The sequence below is a fragment of the Syzygium oleosum genome, unplaced genomic scaffold, assembly GCF_021117445.2.
Source record: "Syzygium oleosum isolate NSW1041296 unplaced genomic scaffold, Sole_v2.1 Sole_v2.17, whole genome shotgun sequence".
NCBI lineage: Eukaryota > Viridiplantae > Streptophyta > Magnoliopsida > Myrtales > Myrtaceae > Syzygium > Syzygium oleosum.
The window spans coordinates 7,283,653-7,299,525 of record NW_026607501.1 but is presented as its reverse complement, the minus strand read 5'-3'; the positions used below and the strand labels follow the sequence as shown (position 1 = coordinate 7,299,525).

General features: G+C 44.0%; 2 protein-coding genes across 4 annotated transcripts; both read right to left on the bottom strand.

Moving 5' to 3' along the window:
• Positions 1–1,018: 1,018 nt before the first annotated feature.
• Positions 1,019–1,940, bottom strand: LOC115678886 (uncharacterized). The gene is made up of 2 exons (XM_056319249.1): positions 1,367–1,940; positions 1,019–1,256 (listed from the first exon to the last, which is right to left on the bottom strand). Coding segments are annotated over exons 1-2 (534 nt in total). The 5' UTR covers positions 1,900–1,940; the 3' UTR covers positions 1,019–1,255.
• Positions 1,941–3,920: 1,980 nt separating this feature from the next.
• LOC115678858 (probable alpha,alpha-trehalose-phosphate synthase [UDP-forming] 9) lies at positions 3,921–9,157 on the bottom strand. Of its 3 annotated transcripts, none has more exons than XM_056319204.1 (5): positions 8,808–9,157; positions 8,443–8,531; positions 5,097–7,200; positions 4,705–4,978; positions 3,921–4,624 (listed from the first exon to the last, which is right to left on the bottom strand). In XM_056319204.1, the coding sequence occupies exons 3-5, from the start codon at positions 7,082–7,084 to the stop codon at positions 4,322–4,324; spliced, it is 2,565 nt and encodes an 854-aa protein (XP_056175179.1). In that variant the 5' UTR covers positions 7,085–7,200; positions 8,443–8,531; positions 8,808–9,157; the 3' UTR covers positions 3,921–4,321. The 3 variants fall into 3 exon arrangements, with proteins under 3 accessions (XP_056175179.1, XP_030458187.1, XP_056175180.1); XM_030602327.2 differs by having other exon boundaries at positions 5,097–7,169; XM_056319205.1 differs by lacking the exon at positions 8,443–8,531 and having other exon boundaries at positions 5,097–7,169.
• Positions 9,158–15,873: the final 6,716 nt, after the last annotated feature.

Here is a 15,873-nt window from a genome sequence, read left to right as displayed (position 1 = left end):
TAGGCGTGGATCATTCTTGTGGGACAGCGCAATTGCTTAATCATTGACTAAATTAATCACAGAAAAGTGCCTGATGTATGAAAATTGCCTGCCCGGCCTGTGATTTCGAGGCATGCGTAAGTGCAGCTTGAAGACTGCATCTTTCTTTCCTCCTCATTGTCCTCTTTTGGACAGCCATCCATTTATATCAAAGTGCAAATTTCCAGTTCATAGCCCAATTCTTGCAACACTTATTTTTTAGGAAAAGGGCCACAAAAAAGTCTAGTCTATACCTACTATGACATATTTATCCTAAATTTTTTTCTCTGACACTAAAAATCACAAATTTATACCCGTGTCTCATATTTTCAGTCAACGAGCATTGTTTAAAATTTACCTACATGGATGACGGAAGGCAAACGGTATTAACATGGCATCCACGTGAGCCGTGTCTTTAGCGAGATAAAAACGATGTCGTTTTGACTAAAAAATCATTTGACAAAACCTTGACGAATGGGTTAATGTGTCGCGCGGGTACAATTTTGTATAGTTTTTGGTTTTCAATGGTTTTTTTTCCCTTTTTTAATAGCTTGTAGTTGAACAACAACCAAACAAGGTCATGCCATCACTTCGAGGCGCACCATAATTTTTCCGAGTGCACATAAATCAAGTCAAACTCGTTAGCAAAAATTTCAAATAGGACCTTTAAGTGAAGCATTTTTTTTTTCCTCAAAAGAGCACTCGAGTTGGATCTTATCTCAAATAACGACAATTCAATTTCAAAACACACACCCAATTCATCGGGCGGCCAAATCTTTGCCGGCGGCAAGCAAAAGAGAGCAAAAGGGACCACCCGCCTGGGTGGCGTCGCTGGAGCGAGCGCTCTTCCCCTCGCAAAAGGTTAAGCGTTCAAATCCCGGGCGCCGCAGGGTGACTTAACCGGTGGCACGTGTGTGGTAGCTAGCACGTGTCGCCCCCAGGGTTTACCCCGGCTGTCGGCTGTGCGGGGTTCCCTGGGTTACCAAAAAAAAAAAAAAAAGAGCAAAAGGGACATCGGCTTTGCTTTCATTATTCATTGAAATTGATCAATCCTCTAGAATTAATCCAACAACCTCCTTTGTATCGTCACAAACAAGAAACAACTATAAGTCCCGACAAACACCAATGATTCAAACCCAACTCTATACACATTCACGCAATCTCCAAATCTATTTAATATATAAAAAAAATTTATCTTTTCTAAAGAATTTCTAAAGGCAAAATGACGTGGCGCCGCCGCCGAATGATTTGCGCCGACGAGGTCAACACTCCAGCGCTCATCTCGCTCGTGATTCGCCCGAATCAGCGCGCGCCCCGCTCCCCCGACGACGCCGCCGCCGCCGCCGCCTACACGGAAACCGCCACCTCCGGCACCCTCCCTGAATCCGCCGCCGGAGCCGCTCCCGGCCTCGGCTTGATCGGGCCGGGCAAGGAGGCGAACCGGGCCGAGAATTTCTGGAACCCGCCGCCCTCCTCGCCTTCCTCGTCGACATCCCCGTTCTGCCCCTCGTCGAAGTTGAGGGCGTAATCCAGAGGGTCGTAGTTGAGCCGCCCGTGCCGGTGCGCCTTCCGGTTGAACCGCCGGATGAACGTCTTCCACCTGGGCCCGGCGGCGATCTCGGACCACTCCCGGAGCCTCTTCAGGTGCCCCAGCCCGCGGGCCCACCATCCCTCGCCACCGCCGTCGTGGCGGCGCCGCCCGCCACCCCCGGAGGACCCCACCCGCTCCCAGAAGGACGACCCGGCGGCGAGGCGCGACGCGCGGGCGCGGAAGCGGGGGAAGCAGAAGCACCAGGCTGAGGGCGACGGCGGGTATTCGTAGATCGGGTCGGGCTCCGCGGTGGTCGCCGACGCCGCCATGGCCGATTCTTCTGCGCTCATTCTCTCTATCTATCTCTCTCTCTACGCCGAAGCAGAGACTTTCTGCGTATAAATAGAGGAGACGGGGTGACCGGGAAATTCCGGTTTTCGATAAGCTTCGCTGGAGCCTATCTCTGGCTGCGAGGTTCACTTGCTCTCCCGGTAAACGGTCGACTCCTATCCTCGCAAATTAAATTTTGGCTGCACTACTCGCCCTATTTTTAAGATTTTCTTTTTGGAAATATTTGGAAAATAATTTAATTTATTATATATTTCTTGATATTTTACCACTTTTGTAGGTTTTTCAAAGCTGAACAGTCTGTCAAAACCATTTATGACAACATTCTATCCCATTAATCGTATTTGTCATTAATCTATTAAAAGTTTTTTTTTTGGCCCTCTCTCCTTATAAGGCTGTAATGGTAATAATCTAAACATTTTGCTTACCCAACAAAATCATGTCATAATCATATTTTTCGAGTATTCTATAGTCTCCGAATTTTGCCCAATACGCAGTGTCGTTCATGAACTTTTAATTTGTTTGGCGCGGTCCTCGAACTTTGGCCATGTGTGCAATGTTGTCCCTGAACTTTTAATTTGTTCACTTCGATTCCTGAATTTTCGAAAAATGTTCGATCTGGTTGGCGAACTATATGAATATATCCAATATTATCCTTCCATCAATTCAAGTTCGGAGACAACATCGAACATTTCCATATAATTCAGGGATTAAATTGAACATGTACAAAGTAAAAGTTCAGAATCGACATTGCACGTTAGGCTAAAAGTCCGTGGATCCAGATTGAGCAAAGTAGAAGTTCGAGGACGACATTGCATATTGGGCTGGAGTCGAGGGACCACATCGAACCAATTCAAGTCAAGGGACGACATCGTATATTAAGCCGAAGTTAATGAACTATTTGTGTCATCTTCCCTGCATTAATCATACGAGATACCTAACTTTGCATCTTCTGATTTATTAACCCCCAATATTATTCGGAAATAATTGAGTTGCGAAAATGGAAGGACCAACTATCAATGCCATGATTGGACTGTTAAGACCCCCACTAATCCAAGACCTAATTCTCGCTCTTTAGTTAGTAGAGGTGGGGGGAGGGGGGCCGCCGACGAGGGCGTTTTGGTAAATTCGCCGAGGAGCGGAGGTAGTCGTTAGACGCCCGTTGGGTTGGCGGTGGCTGGCGGGTGGGTGGCTGGCTGGCTGGGTAGGTGGCGCTGATCTGGTGCTCCGCGGGAGCGCATCATTTCGGTGGGGGCCCCGGGGATCGGGGCAGTGGATGATTGACGGACGGGAATCGCGGGGCTTTCGGCCTGGGGAAAGAGGACGATTTCTGGCAGCTCCGAAAGAGATCATGGGAATCTGATGACATGCTGCTGATCCACCACCCCCAATAGAGGCAAAAACGTGAAGGAAATCTTCGCACGCTTTCGGTTCATGCAAACGTTAACTATCTCTTAATCATCGACGGGATTTACAAAAAGGGTGTTAATAATTTGGTACGCGAGACTCGACCCGAGATGCCACGCTCGACCCGAAAGGGTGGTGCCGCGGCTGCAGTCTCTCGAGCTCGCCGGTTCCTGAGGGCTAACGCGGAGAGAGAGAGAGGGTCGGTTCTTGAAGGCGCAGGTTGCATTTTGCTAAGAAAATGGCCATTCCACGATTCATACTTAAGCTTGAACCCCAAGAAAGCTTCGTGCCGCTCGTGACGAGATTAGGAGCTCCACGAATCAATCCGGGAAAGATGGGTCTTTCGTGTTTGTATTGCTGAGTTATACAGCAGACAGAGAGTCGCATCCGTGAGCCGTGTTTTGGATGGAAAGAACGGCGGGTCCTCTGCGACTCCGGACTTCCGACGAATGGAGACGGAGTCGCAAGTCCGCTATTCTTGATTCAGCAGAGCAAGCGAGTACAATATCGATGTCATTTTCGCCAGTTCTCTGCGACTCCAGACTTCCGATGAATGGTGACGGAGTGCAAGTTTGCTGTTCGTGATTCAGCAGAGCAAGTGAGTACACCATCGATGTCATTCTCGTTAACAGGCTAGCTGTGTCAAATATTTGGACAGTAACTGAGTATACAACCAGCATTCCCACCACCAAGAGAATATGTACACCATGCTTTCCATCCAGAGCCCAGTGAAATGAGGAAGAGAAAACAGGGAACGGTATTCAAAAAAGAATTTCGATCGACCCCCGAGACGCGACCGACAAGAGGGTCTCGACCCATTTCGCTCTGCAGCTAAAAAGTGCAGAGAGGATGCGGCGGCCCGACGATATGCTTGAACCTCAACCAACCAACAATAGGATCCGTCCAGCCGGGGGAAAAAAGCAAGCCTACCTGAGCATATGGCTGCCTCGCCACCCGCTATCCGATTCCGCGTGATTGTGTTGAGAAAAATCTTGCCGTCGCGTTTCGAGTGGAGCTTTATTGATGTGGCTGGATCTCTCTTCTGCATGAGGACCTAGAATTTGAGGCAGCAGCCATGCCTTGAAGCAACGTCAAAACATCTATCGTGTCGTCTAGGTAGTACCGAGCTTTACTCGGCTTCTGACCGACGGTGCATGTGAAAACCTCTGGCGCTGAAGAACTGCAGGCCACGCTTGTAATGCTCTCGAACATGTCCTCGTCCGATCTATCGTCCCCAATGCACAAAACAAAATCTGGCGATTTCCCACCTTCGTTTAGAGTGGAGAGAACTTTCTCCGCCACTAAGCCCTTGGTCACTCCCTGCAGATTTGCCAGGAACAAAGGAAATAAGAACAAAGACTGAAAACATACGAGAGAGAGAGAGAACCGCGAGTTCGCACCTGCGGCTTCACTTCAACAATATGCTGACCCTTCTTCACGACTACGGGCTCGTTTGCGAGAACATTCTCGAGATGGTCTAATAATTCCATGGCCTGGAAGGATCCGAAATCAGGGTCAGCGTCCTGATAGTGCCACACCAAAGCGCTCTCCTTAGTCTCCACGTAGGAGCCATCGGTAGTCTCAGTATAAAGCCTCATTACTGGTTCAGCAATCCATTTCCAATCGAAATCCACCTCCAACCGACCAGTTTCCCAAGTTGCTTCCCTGCTCCACCTGCAAGAGAAGTACCCAAATTCCCAAATTTAAACTCCGGTGATGGTTGAAGTAAATGAAAGTCTATACTTACATATAGAGAAGGGGGGAAAAACATTGACTTGTGTACATAATATACCTCATGAAATATCCGTGTTCAGCTGCTATACCCAAATTCTCACATAGTGAAAACCAGCCACTCAAAGAATCTCGCCCCCGGCCACTAACTAAGAACACGGTGTTGCTTGAATCATCGCAGAGATCATTCAGAATGGAGATGACGTTAGGGCTCGGGGTCTTGATGATGGAAGCTTGAGGGACCAAAGTTCCATCATAATCCAGAAATATAGCTCTGCTATTAGTTCTCTTATAAGAAGAGACTAAAGTTTCGACAGATAGTTTCCTAAAGCTTGGAGACAGAGACATAATCCTGAAGTTCAGGCCGAAACCGATGCCCCAGCAGCGCTTCCTATAATGATCCTTGCATGATCTCTCCAAATCCTGCATGAAGCTGTGGGCCCAATATGCTACATCGTGGGAGCTGACGTAACGATAATGCTTCTCATGCCTAAGCCGCTTCTCAGTTGCAGGCATTGTGATGGCTAAGTTGAGCGCATCAGCAACCGCATCAACGTCCCATGGATTAACCCTGATGGCCCCACTTAATGAGGGTGAGCAGCCGATGAACTCCGAGACAACAAGCATGCTAGTCCGAGGGGTCTCAGCAGCTACCCCCAAAGCATCGTCAATTATTTGAGACCCTTGCCTACAAACTATGTACTTGTAAGGAATCAGATTCATCCCATCTCTCACGGCATTAACAATGCAACATTCTGCCGACGCATAATAGGCGCTTTTCTCGTAAAAAGAAATTGGACGGTCGATCAAAATTACCGGGTTGTAGCCTGGGAAACCAAACGTTTCGTTTATCCTGTCAGTAGTCGAATAGACCTCTTTCTTTACTTCTTGAACATCCTTCCCAGTGCTCCTGGCAGGGTTCATAATTTGAACCATCACCACTTGTCCTTGCAAATCTGGGCGCTGCCTCAGGAGTTGCTCGAGGGCGAGTAACTTTAGACTGATACCTTTAAATATGTCCATGTCATCGACCCCTAGTATAATCCTTTTACCCTGAAACTGTTTCTGAATTTCCATGGCTTTTGCAGCAGAAGAGCAGTGGTTTAACACGGATTTTAGCCTTCCCATGTGGATACCGACGGGCAAAATCTTAATGTAGATCGTCCGGCCCAGATATTCAAGTCCGATGTAACCTCGCTTGGACTCATAGTTTAACCCCATCATTCTACTGCAGCAAGAAAGAAAATGACGGGCATAATCAAATGTATGGAATCCAATCAGATCTGCATTTAGGAGTGCTTTGAGTATTTCGTCTCTGACGGGCAGAGTACGGTAGATTTCTGATGAAGGGAATGGGCTGTGGAGAAAGAACCCGAGTTTAACCCGATTGAACCGTCTCCTCAGAAAAGTAGGCAAAACCATGAGATGATAGTCTTGAACCCACACATAGTCCTCTCCTGGATTTATCACCTCCATCACCTTATCTGCAAATACTTTATTAGCGGAAACATAGGCCTGCCAAAGCAATCTGTCGAATCGATGGCCAATCTCAGGGCACATGGGCAGCATGTAATGGAAAAGAGGCCACAAGTGCTGCTTGCAGAATCCGTGATAATATCTCTTCTGAATCTCCGGAGGCAGAAACGTGGGAACACAATTGAACTTCTCCAACAACTCCTGCGCAACTTCATCTTGCTTGCTCGAATCTACATCTATCTTTAAGGACCCAACATAAAGCACATTAGCCTTGGCTGAGAATCCATCCTTCATTTGCAATAAAAGCGAGTCTTCGTCCAAACTAAAACGCCATTTGCCAGATTCTGAGTCCTTTTGACAATTCAGGGGCAGAAAGTTTGCAACTAGTATTATCTTTTCCTGAGGCTTGGACAAAGATCTATTTAACTCGCTGCTAGTGCTTTCGTCTTCAATGTCGGATATGATTCCTGGCACTGTTATCACTCTCGGAAGGTTCCTTGGAGTTGGAGGGAAATTCATCATGTCCCCAGATGCCAAATCCAATAAACTTATGCAAGATCTTGACACCATCATAGTGAATATATTTGCGTTATCCCCTCCTCGAGAAGTTGAATTGGTGCAGAACTCAAACCCGTCGTGAAGAAGCCTCTGAAACTATCTGCAGGAGGGAATGACACACATCATGACTCCTACAATCCCGGTCAGTTTTAGATCTGAAAATTACTTAGTGCAAACTCTCCATGGAAATGCAGTATTTCTACATATACAGAGATGCCATGTCTCCTTTTACGTTCTCCTTTTAGATCTGAAAATTACTTTTACTTCAGGCACCAACAAAAGGATATTAAAAATTATGCAATTTGATCTTGTACATGGGTCAGAGTCAATTTTCATTCCTGTGGATAGAGTGTTGCTCTCTAATCTTGCAATCCAAAACTGTGTAATACGCTAACACAACTAAGCTTGGTATTCAATTGTAATACCTTTGAAGATATATAGCTCTATCTGATAATTTACAAGGTGCTTCTAGTTGGCCTGAGGTGAAGACATATTTCCTATTCAGGATAGGCTTTAAGAACATGATAAGTGGTTCTAAGCATAGAAATGAAGGAACAACATTAACGTAACCAAAGTGAGAAAGAGAGCCATACTATTAAGAATAATTAGAATTTTGTCGAAATCAATTTTTCTTATTCGGCGTAAGACTTCTCTTGCTATAGAACTTCCGATAGATCACTGACCTGCGTAATGGTTCCGATTTCCAAATATGTCATGATTGTACAAGATCAGGATAAAGTCAGCATCGCCATTTAGAAAGAAAATGCAGAAGATTGTGTTTACACATACTCACCAAAAGCAAAACAAGACGTTCCCAGAACAATCATTTCAATTACTCATTAATTATCTTATCCGTCCAGTAACCGTGCTCCCATAATACATTTAGTTAATGCATTAAATGGGGGACCACAAGCCTAATCAGCTACCAAATTTTCAATATTAGAATGAAATCTTCACTAAAAAGAATACAGAAATCGAATGAGGATTATTATGCCAAAAAGAAGACGTGATCCTTTCATTGAAGCTCGACCAGCATTATGGAAGTCCTTGAGGTGGCTTGCTTTTAAATGGGGTAACTGACATGGCATCAACAAACAAGATGCAGCAAGTTTTTGGCAGAAATCGTGAGTTTTGCGTCTTGATTGATTCGCAGATAATAAGGAACTGATCGATTCAGAACTGAAACTTTTCCTCCTCCCCAAGGAACGTGAAATGTGGGGATATTTGGTGTATTATAATATTCCCAGAGGTCTTTCATGAACTTTGCACTCAAATAGACACTGAAATGCGCTCCTTGAGGCTTAATCTCAAATGCATGACTCATTTCAGATGACCCGAATTTAATGAGAGAATGAGGGTGTCAGATCATCCACCTGAAGAAGAAGAAGAAGAAGAAGACGGTTCAAACTTTTCCACAGCACTTGTTGGGCAAGAGGCTTTGCTGCATAAATTTGCACTCTTCCTACAGAAACACCATCATCAGGCCAGATCATCAAGAAAAAGAAAAGGCAAAATTCTGGGCTGGGAAGAAAAGCACACGGACTGTTCACAGAATCACAGTTCTGCATAAACCGTAAGACAAGCAAAGCAAAACCATTTTTTCTCCCACAACACACGTCGCATCAAACAAAAGAGACCCGTGTCTTCCATTTCGTTCTTGGCGAACAACATGGCAAAAAAAGAGAGAAGGCTTGCGAGAACAATGCGAAAGAAGGAAGGAAGGAAGGAAGGAACTTACAGGAGATGAAGAAGCACGAGAAAACTGTCGAGTAAAGAATGCTCCTTTACACAGTTCAAGATTCCACGGAGAGAGAGAGAAGGATAGAGGGAGAGGTAGAGGGTGAGTTAGGTTCAAAGCTGGTGAGGTAAAAAAATGGTGGGATTTGGAACCAGAGAGAAAAGAGCGAGAAGGACCCAAGAAAAGGGAACAACTGGAAAGTCTCTCTCTCTCTCTCTCTCTTCTTCTTCTTTCTTTTTTTGGTTTTTGGGCAGAGAGGTCACAGTTTCGTGTGGGCTGGTGTCTGGTGTCCGTGTCCGTGTTGGTTCGTTCAATAAGGAAGGAAGCTTTCTCTCTCTCTCTCTCTCTCTCTGGCTGTGGATAAAACGTGGAATCAGAAAAGTCAAAAAGAATGAAGATATACTGCACGAGATCGAGAGGGAAAGACAGAGAAGAAAGAAAGAAAGAAAGAAAGAAAGAAGAGAGAGTAATATTATTGTACAGTTGGATTCTGACTGTGGTTGGTCTTACGTTATTATCTGTTGGATTTCTCTTCCTATCCTTTATTCTTCCTCCCTCCCTCAATTGCCCCTCACTGAGATGCTTTATTTCTTGATTGCCCCTCTGCAGATCTGCATATTTAAATGGAAAATGACACGAATTGTCCTGAACTATGATTCAATATGTAACGTGATCTCCGCACTTTTAATTTGTCCAGTATGATCCTTGAAGTTCAACCCAATGTGCAACTTCGTCCTTGAACTTTTAATTTGTCCGATGCGGTCCCTGAACTTTTGGTAAGTGTTCGAATTAGTCTTTAGATTATATGAAAATAAGTTTTCGGATAATATTACACATTGAGCTAAATTGAATTGACTATATTGAATAAATTAAAAGTTCGGAAATCATATTATATATTGGGTCAAAATTCAATGGCTATTTATGTCATTACCACTCGGATAAACGCATATCAGATGTTGATATACTGGTTCTATTACAGTGGATTCACCATTATTTTCCTTCTTAAATGGTGTGGTAAGAGCCCCCAGATCTTGAAAGATCTTCGGCCGTTATGCTATCCATCCATAATTACTACACGTACGTTCAGATATTGTGCTGGTAAAAAAAATCTCGACCTCAGGATCAAGAATTCGCAGGTGCACATGGACAATCCAGCGTTGGGATCCAATCCCCCTCTATCATCATCACAACAAGTTTGTTCCTCAATTTCTTCTCTCTTTTTTTTTTTCCGATCCCAAATTCCTAAAACAATATGGTGCCGCTATTCAGCACCCTCTAGATAAGCGACGTGGGATAATTTGACACATCATCTCACGTACAAGCTAGATCAGGAATCGCGCTATGTACATATATATGCAATGCTTGCATAGATCGAACCCGATCCTGGTACTCTCTGACCTCACCCCACAATCCCTTTACCCATAAGGGCTACATGCTTGTTGGTACCCCTGGGATTTTGACAAGTGGGGATCGCGTGCGCTTTATAAACCGGGATCGAACCCCAATTCCAAAACCGGATCAGGAACGATGCTTGGGAATTTTTATTTTTTTAGGTCTCACTCTTTCTACTATGCGATGCTCACGGGGATTGAACCCCGAACCTGGTACCTTTCGGCCCCACTCTCCAATCCCTTTACCAGCATAATCGCATGTCTATTAGTGCTCGTGGGAGTTTGACAATTAGGGATCGCGAACGCCATATAAACCGGGATCCTTATTAGAACGTCCAATATGAAAAGCCAAAGCCGATATGCGAAGGGAGAACACATGAAATATAAATGGGGTATATGCCCATGGTTGATCGACGTGGGATATATCAACAAAGCATATAGAAAAATGAAAAGGGCAAAATCATTTGTTGGGAGCGATTTACTTGTCATAACCTAACACCTAACTCCATAGGGCATGATCAAAGGGAACTCCGACCCTAAATCAATAAAGAAGATTATCCTCCCCACCAATTGTGTCGTGTAGACCCACATCCATCTCCCCCACTTTTCCCTTAATCATTATAAATATGACCATTCGCATGGATAACCACGGCATTATCGTCCCCTTAATCTAACTTTTTCCACGAGACAAATCTTTTTCAATTACGGCTCGGCCACTAGAAATTCAATTTTTTTCCAAATGGGTGTTTTTTTTTCCATGTGGGTATTTCGGAAAATATCAAAATAATGTACCTTTTTTTTATTATTTTTCCCACTATAGTGACCAATGAGCATGCATCTCGTGAGTACCTTGACCACAAATCGTGCCGCCACCAAAGAGATTATCCCCAACAACAGCTGCGTAACGAAAGGGACCGCCCGACACGACAGCTTAGAACATAGGATAAGTATCAAAATCAAAGGATCAAAATCAAAGGATGCTTCTTCTTCAAAGATAAGTCTCCCCCTTCTTTTCTAGTGAAAAATCCTCCTTTCCTTTTGATTTTTCCTTTTCTTTTCGTCGTTAATTGCGGCCAGAAAAGGACAGGAAAAAGACCAATTAAAAAAAAGGAGAAAACGAAAAATTTGAGCAATTGAATTTTGAAATGAATGCCGTGGAGGATTTGTGAAGAAACGTAGAGTTGCAGCCTATCGATGGTCTTTCGTGTTCTGAAAATTAGAAGATGTTTGTTGGTATGTTTGTCTAATCTTTTGGTTTCCTCGTCACGTAACATTGTCACTTCTGGTCGTAGTTTGAAACGTGGTTGTCGTGCTAGAGAAAAACTTAAGGGCACGGGAAAAGATACTTGGTAAATCTCGACTCGGCCCTTCAAGAAATCGTGATGTAAAACAGTGACGGATACAGAAATTAGGTCGAGGAGGGCTGATATTCGTTAAAGAAAGTCAGGCCGACGAGTCCTCACCGCAACCTATTGAACATACTCAATTCGAAATAAGACGAGAATGGTCGGTACGTTAGAAACTGCGAAATTATCTTGATTCGTTAATTAACAGATGATTCCGAGACACTCGTTAATAAAGTCTTATCGAAAATTGCACTACCCACCCGGTGGCTAAAGAAGACGAGGACACTTAACATGTTACACAAAACAAACGAACCTAAATATAAAATCGCTCTTCTTTCTCTGCCTTTTGCCATATCGTCTTGCCTCGTACGTGTTGCTTTTCGCTATCGCCCATCCTCCGTTTCTATTGCAAGAAAGGAATATGAGTTGGATAAGAGTTATTACGATCGTTATGGAACTCGCTCGAGTAAAGTTGCCAACCTTAGGTGACCCTTAACCCGAGGCCACACGCCTCTCGGTGAAGGTCGTAACGTCAGAGCTCAAGAGAGGGAGAAGGAGCTAAGAGAGGTAACCCTATAGGTGACAATCGTGGAGGTTCAAAGGGCATCGACGGCCATAACAATTCCTAACGTGATACAAGAATATGATTCTAATGCGACATGAATTGACTGAGATGAACCCAAACTCAACACGACACAACCGGATTGATTCGAAGCTAATAAAAACCGACACGTTTTTGCCTATATCTTTGTAAAAAAAACACTTTGTAATCACATTTGAACATCATAATGACAATTTAAAATGACACGAATACGATGACACGAGAAGATCGTGCCCCACAAATCGGTGATAGGCGGTGATGCTACAATGTCGACGGGTCTCGAGGGGCCGCAGCACGCTGACAAGAAACGGATCGGGAAAGATAGAATATATTTCAACCATTGCTGTTTTACGTGCAGCTTTTGTAATAATGATAAACTTATTATGTCAATTTATCTCGAAATTTCGAGATTATTTCAATATTAGAATTCAAAGTGAAAAATAGGGAAACAAACTAATCAATTGACAAATTAATATTTTAATTAGTTAATTAATATCGGGCCACGGAAATTTTCGAAATCACTCTGTGATAACCCCCGAGGTAAAAAAAAAAATCGGAATTGTGACGTGAAAAGTGACGCGCGGGTGAGCTGTAAGCAAATAAATTTTGACAGCTGGGGCCGGGTGAAAAAATTTGGGGAAGCAAATTAATCAAATTAACAAATTGATATTTTGATTAATTAATTTAATATTGGGCTGCGGAAAATGACCGACAAGGTGCACGCGGCTGCTCGACCACGCCATCCGCCCTCCGAAGGGGCTAGCGCATTCATCGCCGACGCGCCCCCCCCCCCCCCCCCCCCCACAATTTACCAAACTGCCCCCGCCGATCCGCGGGCGTTTTCGCGCGGTCCCTCCGGCGGCGGGCCCGCAAATAGGGCCCGACCCGGGGGGCCCTTTCGGGAAAGCGGGGAGCTTCGGTGCGGATAAAATCGGGTGGGTAGGCGTGGGGACGGACGGATCCTTTCGAGATTTCGATTTGCGAATTTCCGCTTTTGGCCTCGACCGCCGGAGGGGCGGGCCCCACTCGTACGGACGCCCCTTTTCGGGGACTACTGTTGTGGTCCGCGCCGGGCCCCACGCCGACCCCCACCGCCGCCGCTCCGCGAATCGCGAGCGTCCACGTCATCCGCACAGCTGCGTTCCGGTTGGGGGTCGGGGGGGGGTGGTGCCTGCAATGTCAGGATTGCACCACGGAGGTGTTAATGCGAATTTGGAATTCGCGTTGTCATCGCATTTATTATGATCGCGATTAGGAGAACTGTAAGGCAATCCGGATTAGATAATTATCCGATTTTTTTTTTTAAATGATGATAATTTGGAGACACGACGAACGGGCGGAGCCAAGTCGAAAACGGTCCTACCTGATTTGATACGTTTAACCCGTTTTCGACCCATCTACCTGCAAATGCAAATCTAACTATTGATGCCGACCTGATCGGTATTGTAAAAAATACTTCCATATTTGATCAAATCTGGAAAAAAAACTCTTATACAAACCGAGGTGAGAGTACGAGATCGAGTGAGGGTGAGAGAGACTAGGGGTGAGCATGTTCTGGGTGGACGGTTTTCACCTCGAAATCGGAAACTGCCCGCTAAAGACCGATTCTGAAAAATTAGAACCGAGAACCATTCGTTAATTCCATAGATCCACCCAGTCCGGTTCCCGAGCGGGCCCATGGAACTGGTCCCACCGAGTTTCACGCAAATAGAGGTAACCGAGAACGAGAGAGGTAGGCAATGAACGACCAGAGGGGCGGCCGTGAATCAATGGGTGTTTGAGCTTGAGAGTCGAGGCCGTGAGTGAGAGAATAGAGATGACTCAAGCAAGGTGAGAGTGAGATGAGACGAGCACTCGATTCGGTTAGATGGGCGTTAAGCTTCAATTAGGGATTTTTCTTAAGATTTTTTCTTTTTTTTGGTCAAACTTAAAAATTATATATATATTATCAGTCCGGTCGAGGTGGGCGGGTGAGCGGTTCCACAGAAGGAACCAGGAACCGGACCGGTACCCATCAATTCCAAAAAATTAGAATCAGGAATCAAACCGATTCCCTTGGGAACTACAAGTTCCGGGCCGATTCAGTCAGGTTTTGCACACCCCTAAGCGAGAGTTATAGAGATGGATTGGTAACTTGGGTTTACATAAGTTATAAACCTATTTAGCACTCATATTATTTTAGATTTTATCATTTTAAATCTATTTATGATCAATTTACTAAATATAACTAACGCATATAACAACACTACTGATCAAATATGGGTTAAGAAATGGATTTATGACCCATTTCGACAAGTTTGATAATTTGTAGGGTTAGGTGCGGTTTTAATCCTCTAAATTTCGGTATTTACGCAATTCGGTTCTTTAAGTTTTATTTTGTTCGATCAAGGCCTTTGACTTTTTGGATTTATACAATTCGGTCCTCTAAGTTTCATTTTGTACAATTCAATAATCTACATTTCTTTATTTGTGCAATCAAATCTTTTCGATCGCATCTCAACATTCGAGATCGCTTGTCAAGTACAATTGAGTTATTCTCGAGAAATCTCTAAAGACATGATAAGTACATCTGAATGGGTGAATAGCTCGATGATCCGACATCTTCAAAGAGATTGAATGCCAAGACACTCAAGCTCACACGCTCCCATAATAATCTCTACTTTTATAAAGGTACTTGACTTCTAGTACCAAAGCAAGTGTTTCAGCAAATGGTAAATCCATTAGATGCACATGCATAATAATTACTAATTGATGAATAATTCGAGTTTAAAATGATAATCTATAGGTTCGTGACTTGACAATTCAATCTCACGAATGAAATCCGATTTTAATGTCGATCAGATCGGATTGGTTCCCCCTTTTTTCAACCGATCTTCTTATGACGAGGTATTCGACTTCTGTCGACGATATTTCTTTCTTTGTGTGTACTGCCGACGATATTTTAGTAAACTCAAGAACTGTTGTTTTGTATATCCGTGGAACTACCATAAAACACGTTTGACCAAAAAAGAACTCCCATAAAACATGGTGTTTTTTTTTGGTCGAAACACCATATTTTGTGTTCAATCCCGTTTGTTTTATGTAAAAGAAAACACGGTGTTCTTTTTTTTTGGATAATGATATAAACAGTCCGTGAACTTTGGGCAAATGTGCAATGTGGTCCTTGAACTTTTAATTTATTCAATGTAGTTCCCAAACTTTAGCCCAATATGCAATATGGTCCTTAAACTTTTAATTTGTTCAATATGGTCTCGGGCTTACGGTACTTGTTCAATTTAGTCCTTGAACTATATAAATATGTTCAATATAGTTCTTGAACTTGAATTAATGGAAGGCCTAAATTAAACATTTTCATATAGTTCATGGACTAAATTGAATACGTACCGAAAATTCCGGGACCACATTGAATAAATTAAAATTTCAAGGACCATATTGCATATTGGGTTAAAGTTTAGGGACCACATTGAACAAATTAAAAGTTCAAGGACCACATTGCATATTTGGCCAAAGTTCAGAGACTGCTTGTGTCATTTTCCTTTTTTTTTTGTCTTTTCGATCGAAATGGTGGTCAGTAGTTTGTTTTATTTCAATAAATTCAAAATCCCGTTTGCACGCTCCACGCGACATTGAAGCCGTCCATTGCTTTAATAGACCAAACTTTAGCGGACATGCTTTGATTTTTCCGGCCGATACATGTCGGGGACGATACTTCCGGGCAAAGTTTCCTG

Bases quoted from the DNA above. Each gene is read 5' to 3' on its own strand.
- LOC115678886 (XM_056319249.1), bottom strand. From the start codon at position 1,899: ATGAGCGCAGAAGAATCGGCCATGGCGGCGTCGGCGACCACCGCGGAG.
- LOC115678858 (XM_056319204.1), bottom strand. From the start codon at position 7,084: ATGATGGTGTCAAGATCTTGCATAAGTTTATTGGATTTGGCATCTGGG. The intron at 4,979-5,096 runs GTATATTATGTA...CTTCTCTTGCAG, and splicing joins GAACACGGATATTTCATGAG to GTGGAGCAGGGAAGCAACTT. The intron at 4,625-4,704 runs GTGCGAACTCGC...GCAAATCTGCAG, and splicing joins TTGTTGAAGTGAAGCCGCAG to GGAGTGACCAAGGGCTTAGT.